The 7216-nt window shown below is 35.4% G+C and overlaps 1 protein-coding gene across 1 annotated transcript; it reads left to right on the plus strand.

Annotated features, from left to right (window-relative positions):
* The first annotated feature begins 4222 nt into the window (after positions 1-4222).
* On the plus strand, positions 4223-6810 carry LOC108217797 (uncharacterized). Its single transcript, XM_017390687.2, has 11 exons — positions 4223-4442; positions 4523-4607; positions 4693-4744; positions 4834-4908; positions 5005-5055; positions 5394-5456; positions 5733-5798; positions 5886-5924; positions 6024-6146; positions 6258-6350; positions 6480-6810. The coding sequence occupies exons 1-11, from the start codon at positions 4343-4345 to the stop codon at positions 6624-6626; spliced, it is 894 nt and encodes a 297-aa protein (XP_017246176.1). The 5' UTR covers positions 4223-4342; the 3' UTR covers positions 6627-6810.
* The last annotated feature ends 406 nt before the right edge of the window (positions 6811-7216 follow it).

The following is a 7216-nucleotide window of genomic DNA, read 5'->3' on the forward strand; positions in this document are numbered from 1 at the left end:
TTTATCATCACCCATAGTCACATACACTTTCCATTATAACTTACAAAACTAACGACTACTTACCATCATCATACAACTTCTCTTGCGGCTTTCTACCACCAATAACCTTCCTACGGATGAAATTAATCATCTATAATCGATTATCAATAATTTAGATAAGTAGATTTTCTCAATTTTGATAATAAAAATCGCTGTTTACATACAGTATCAAAACAGTTATTAGTGCAGTATAAATTAGTGATACCCGTAGTTATAAATAGTGGTAAGGAAACTTATTTCTAATTTCTATTATATTTGATTAATTAAATTTTTTGTAAAACAGAAGTTCTAAATGGCTGGCGAAAGGCTCATGACCTCTGTAAAATCCCAAGACTTAGTTTAGACTCTTGAGATGAAAACCCCACATCCACCGAGTTCACAACTCACCGGTCACCACAATCCAACGATAGTAATTAAATTCATTTCTCAACTCTCAGTTGTCTTCTCAAACCCTGGACCACCACGAGATGAGGCCCAGCCTTCTTTGAGGAGCATGATACCCGATGGGTTGACCCAATGTTGACCATGTAGACCTTTTCTGAGTATGCTGTATGGGCTAGCCCTATGTACTCATTGAAGGCGAGGCTTAAGGGGGCCTAGACCCAAGATAATAAATGAGACCAACACCTGTCTTTGGTCAATAGACGAGGACAATGTCTCACGAGAACCACATGAGTCCTCTCAGGCAACCGTCCTTAGGCAAGGGTACCATTGGAGGATCAAGCTGGTAGATGAACTGGCGAGCGAGCTTGCCCAGGCATTCTTAGGATGATAGGAATCTATTGCGTGTAAGGTTGACCACTTATTATGGGCGAGATTCCACCAGAGTCGATACTTCACCGTAACATTATCCTATTGTTATTTTAATGTGAAAACAAAAGTTTTACTACAATACAATTATTTCACAACTAGTTTCAATTTTATATAATTTATTTTGGCTTTTATTTAATTTAATATTGTATATAAAACAATATTTATTCAAGTTTTTATCTCTATTTGTAATTATTGATGATGAGAGAATCCATCTCTTATTTTAAATAACAGGGATGCATTCAAATATAACATTCAAAACTAAGTTTTTTAATATTCTATGCTATTATATAACAATGATACCAATTACAACATTCTGTTGGACTAGCTCTACAGCATTGTATTCGACTTCCTCTAACCTGTGGTCTGTAAATGCATTCTGCCGTATAGCAGTAGTTTGAAAACTTTGCCAAAACTTGAATTTGTAGGGTCAGCATCATCTTCCAGTTACAACTTAAATTTGAGAATCTTTGGACACAAAAATCAACCAATTAAATCATATACCTTCATTGTCACCCTAACTTCTCCTGACACCTGCCATACAGATAAAAGCATTTCACATACTGTTGTTTTCCAACTTGCATCTAATGCACTTTCCAACTGCTGTTCCACAACCCAGGTATTAATTTTATTCTGAAATCTCAGGGGCTATTCTACTATACACCGAAACTGCCGCTAATTTTCAATAATCAACAAATAAATTTGCTAGACTTTGAGGTCTTTTGGACAAGCTTAAAAAAAGTGACTTCTTGGGTAAAGTAAAGAAGTAGATTAGAAGTGATAAGTAAATAAGTTGAGTTATTTTGTACTACTTTGCATCCCAGAAGTCTAGGTGCTTTTTCAATTTGGTTTCAAACAATTTTTTTTCCAACACACACCCGAATGTTTAAAAAGTGCTTCATGAAAAAAACTAAACTTGTGGGCTGCAAAGTGTAAACCCCGCATATGTTAAGTTTAACGGTCAACTTGAAGATGGGTCAAGGAGGTGCATATTGAAGCGCTTTTTAAATATTCTGGTGCTTATTGAAAAAATAATAATATTATTTGAGACCAAATCAAAAAATCGCCTAAACTTCTAGGTAGCAAAGTGTAAATTACTCATAAGTTAATAAAGTGTTTGAAAAAAAGTAGAAACTCTCACAAAGAAGATAGCATTCACTTATTAAAAGTGTTTCTATCTATTTACATGAACGGGTCAAGAAAAGCAGAATCCAGAAGCAGTTTCCGCTTCTTTTAAACAAACAACCACTTTGATTTGGAGTTACTCCCTCCACCCAATTTTGTTTGAGCTTGTTTGACTAGCGCGGCTTTCAAGATAGACTCATTTTCACCCACATAAAGAGAGTTGGTGGATATTAAATGAGTGTAGTTTATGAATGCATGGTTGTACTAATCTTAAAAAAGTGCTATATATAGAAGGTTATTTTTTTTGGGACATCCAAAAACGGAAAGTGGTTCAAATAAAATGAGACAGAGCGTAATTTGGTCAAAAATATTGTTTAGAGCACGGGCTGATTTTCAAAAATTAGCGAGAGATAAATTTAACTAGCTCGGCTCTCCTAACATCCTGGGTCCGCCACGGGCACAAAGTGTTTATAATTTGAGTCTCAGATACAGGATGTTGAGTAAAAGTCTTGGTTAGCATAGATTCATGGATGCTAGAAGGGTGTTGCAGTGTTAAATGCAGAGATATGGAGAGTCAGTTGGTAGCTAGGCCTGTTGGTTGGCAGTTTGAGGAGTAATGGTTGTACACTTGACACTTGTACATACATAACTTACAAGCATGAATAAATACATATGCAGCAGCACTGGCGATATAAGGAAACTTTGTTGGGTCAAAATGAAATGGTGTGTACTTGTTTTAGTGTTTTCACACCAAATGTATGAATGCAGGATCATATGGGATGAGGATTATGGGTTACTCCCTCCGTCCCCCCGAATAGTATACATTGGGGGAAGAGGACGCGGCACGGATTTTAATGCTCCTGTAAAGTGTAGTTGTGTAATTTATTTTTAAAATTTTCTTTTTCTGAATTAAAGTTTGGATGTTATATTTTTTTCAGAAAAAAAAATCTCAAAAATAAGTTACAGAACTATATTTTACAAGAGTATTGAAATGCGTGTCGAGCAGTTGAAAAGAAACGTATACAATTAAATGGGACAGAGGGAGTAATATATTTCTGATAAAGACTTCTGGAAATTAACTAATACATGCAGCTGATTCTAAGAACCAAATTCATTCATTTCACATTATATGTACCATTCTAAAAAGTTTCCCGAGGATGTACTAAACAAATCAGTTTAAAAAGTAAAATCTCTTGATTAGGGTCCTTAAAATAGAATCATAGAACTACTGAGGTTCTATTGCAGAATCCTAAATTTTAAATAGATTTTCACCATCAAATCTAAATACATGTTTTTTGCATCATTGTGTGTGTTCAAAAATAAGTTTAAAATATAATACATAAACAGAACATTTTTTTTCATGTGTAGTTCTGCTGCAGAACCCTTATTAATACTAGAAACTAATGATTTTAAGAGGAACATGACTCATTATCTTTGTTTACAAATAAGTCACTTCTTTTGAGGGAGAAATGTATATAAAAAATTTAATTCATGAAAATATAGAATTATTTATATATATAAGAAAAATCAAACACCCCCTAAATTCTTCAATCAAAAATATAATGTGGGTGTTTGGGTATGGCTTAAAAGCCCAGCTTCTGGTTTATAAGTTAGAAGCACTTACTTCGTACCGTTTGTGTAAAAAGTCAAGAAGCACTTATAAAAAGTTAGGAATGCTAGCTTTTGTTTCAAGACTTCTACTTATTTCCCAAACACTTTAATCACTTATAAGTCTTAACTTGCTTCTAACTTCTAATCCACTTTTTTATTTTAAGCAAAAAGCATTTATTTTAAACTCACCCAAACGGCCCCCATAAATACTCGAAATAAGTTAACATACCCACACCACAATCTTAAGATTGTCATGATATAAAGTGTTTTCTGGTGATCAATTTTTTGCTTAAAAAACTGTATTGATCATTTGCATGGATTGTGCAGTAGGTCTGGATTTTCGGATGCAGTTGTTTCTCGGGTTGTGAACTGTTAGCTTGTAGTTAGCCTAGATGTTATGCTTGTATTTTCTCTCTTTTTCTAGTCCATATCAAATTAGCACAAAAAATTATTTAAGAAATGTGGCCATTGATCATTAATTTGCATGTATATACAAACATAAATGGATTCATATTAACCAAGGCTCTGCGCATGAAAGATATAGTTAACAAGTAATCAACACGGCACAGCAACATTATGGCGTGCTGTACCAGTAGTGTGCTGCATATGTATATAATCACACATTTGTGGAATGCAAAAGGACAAAAAGCAGCACATTTTTGAACCATTAGTCCACAGATTCTATAAATAAAAGCCTAGTAGCATATGCTGGTATAGTACTGGAATACAGTTCTGGGAACAAGAAGAATTTTAATCAATGGCAGCCAAAGTTTTAGTAGCCATCTTTGTGATATTTGCTTCGATGTTCACCGTGTTTCCTGCTTCGACGAATCCTCTGCCTTTTGTGCTGTTTCATGGTAATTAGGCACTTTTTCTGAACTTATGCCGAACTTATTCAGTTGGTTTATTTTTTTTTTTGTTTTTCGGGCTGTGACAGGCATTGCAGATGAATGCAGTAGTGCAAGACTGCAGAATTTCACAGCAACTCTGAGAAAATGGTCTGGTGCTCAAGGATCTTGCATGTATGTCATATTTATTGATCAATTTATCTGATTTAAGGGTCGTGTCCGTCCTCTGTATCCTCTGATGTTCACTTCCCATGTGCAGAGAAATAGGGAATGGATTTATGGATTCATTTTTTATGCCAATTGAGAAACAGGTGAGCCTCGGACCTTGCTAGCACCTGTCTGTGCGCGTATCTTGAGTATCATGGCCTGCATCAGGATGATAGTAAATGTGGTTGTGCAGATTGAGGTAGCTTGCAAGAAGGTGAAGAGTATGAAAGAGTTGAGTGCAGGGTACAACTTAGTTGCCGAATCCCAGGTACAAAAACATTGGTTAATATATCTCATATATGCCCTTTTCTCTTCTACTGATATTGCTTGGTAAAAACTAAATCTTTAAGCCAATCTTTTGCAGGGTAACATGGTTGGACGAGGGCTCATACAGACATGTGATGGAGGACCTCCTGTGAGAAATTTCTATAAACTTAACATATATCTTCCACATTAATCCAGCATAATTTTTCTCAGATTTTATAGTTGAACTTCGGCTCTGTATATTTTCAACCGTATTGTAAAGTAACTTCTTTTTAGATTGGACGAGATTCTTACAAATTTCTTAAACGATACTTAATTTTTCTACTAACCAAACCAAACAATCATAACGAGTGTATCCCACTTAAGAAAGAAAAGGGTACGGGACAAATTATACTTGTAACTTTCCTTGATTAACTAGAGTCTGGTCATTCTGTGAGCCATGCACAAGAAATTCTATAACTGATCTGGTTTCTCACTAATGCAAAACAGGTGAAGAACTACATAGCACTAGCAGGTCCTCATGCTGGTGTAGCATCTCCACCTCTGTGTAATGTATGAGCCGCATTCCCTTTCTCTTTGCATAAGATCACTCTCAAATCAGGATTAGTACTTCTAAATTGTACAAACTTTTAAATCACATAAAGTATAATGAGAAATAATCATCTCATAAACCATCAACTAGTACTCAGAAAACTCGAACCTGAAGCTCTGAATTTAACCACAATACCACAAGTTCACTAATCAGAATTCACCGTACCTTCACATTTCAAGGGCTTGTAATTCATGACATTTTTCAAGCTCTAACCTAAAGGGTACTTATTTATGCAGGAGACTCAGACATGTGTTCTTGAAGCAAATTTAATCAGGCTGGGGGTATACACAAAGTTTGTCCAGGTTCTGAAATTGTCTCTGTTTATAGAATATTGTTCCCCCATCAGCGTTGCTCACTAATGTTAACATTTAAAGCAAACAATTCTGCAGGAAAGGTTAGCACCTGCTGGATATATCAAAATCCCAACTGTGAGTTATCAATACATGTCCAATATCTACATTTTAAAGCACATTTTCTTCCCAAATCTACTGCAGCACTAATAAGAAAAATGAGAACTTTTTTGACAGGACATTGAGGGTTACATGAAAGGCTGCGTGTTTCTACCAAGGCTTAACAATGAAATTTCAGGACAGAAAAACTCGCTATTTAAGAAAAGGTTCTCCAGGTTGCAGAACCTGGTGCTTATCAAGGCAAGTATAGAACTTTCTTACCAGCTAAGGTTAACACAAAAGCTAGATACTAACTGAAAACAGATGAGTAACTTACATTTGCTCCCTTTCTTCGATGTTGATATCCATCAGTTTGAACAAGACCAAACATTGATACCAAGGGAAACATCTTGGTTTGGTCACTATGAAGATGGGTCCTGGAACAAAATCTTGCCTGTGCAACAGGTAACAAACAACCCGTGCTTTCACATTATCGGTTCCCCACTGGAGTAAAATAAAATGACTGATAACAAATTATAATCAACACAGCTATATATTTTTCCATATAAATTAACCTTGTCATGGTTCATGCAGACAAAACTATATACTGAAGATAGGATTGGTTTAAGAACTTTGGACAAGGCTGGAAAGGTGAAATTCATAAACGTAACGGGGGATCATCTTCAGATATCATTTAGTGACTTGCAAAAACATGTATTTCCTTACTTGAGAGCAAACTAGCATCACCAAATGAAGAAATAGGTCTATGAAAGCATGCTACAGATGCATACACCATTCTTCTCATCGACGTTATCTACACCAAGTAAAAACTTAAGTAGTAAGATGTAAAAGTTATTCAATTGCACCGATGCAAATGATCTCTATGTAAGACTCATATTACAAGTATTTTGATTAGAATTCTTAACATGCACTGTGCAAGCGCTTCCTCTTCTCATAGCTTGATCAGAATTCAGAAGTCAAGTACATACAGTGGCCATCAACTAAAGGTCGATCAGAATTCAGAAGTCAAGTACATACAGTGGCCATCAACTAAAGGTCGATATGGCTTTACAAACATGAAATCTTTGAAGGAATTTTGGTAGAGAATATTAACTCTACAGCGCAATGAAAGACGGAATACATGATTAATAAAACTGTCTATATTCAAAAAAAATTGTCATTCACTTTACGCCAATTTATACCGGAATCAAGATAGATGTTAAAAATATCATAAAACTGAAGTATCGTTCTGGTGGTGCTTGATATCCCAGAGAACTATTTTTGCACAAATCTTGGCTCGACTTGGCGCAGCACCTGCTGCTGCAGCAGCT

The sequence above is a fragment of the Daucus carota genome, chromosome 4 (assembly GCF_001625215.2).
Source record: "Daucus carota subsp. sativus chromosome 4, DH1 v3.0, whole genome shotgun sequence".
Classification (NCBI taxonomy): domain Eukaryota; kingdom Viridiplantae; phylum Streptophyta; class Magnoliopsida; order Apiales; family Apiaceae; genus Daucus; species Daucus carota.

Excerpts from the sequence above, each read along its gene's own strand:
- LOC108217797 (XM_017390687.2), top strand. The coding sequence starts at position 4,343 with ATGGCAGCCAAAGTTTTAGTAGCCATCTTTGTGATATTTGCTTCGATG. Across the intron at positions 5,799-5,885 it reads TATACACAAAGTTTGTCCAG|GAAAGGTTAGCACCTGCTGG; the intron begins GTTCTGAAATTG and ends ACAATTCTGCAG. Across the intron at positions 5,925-6,023 it reads GATATATCAAAATCCCAACT|GACATTGAGGGTTACATGAA; the intron begins GTGAGTTATCAA and ends CTTTTTTGACAG.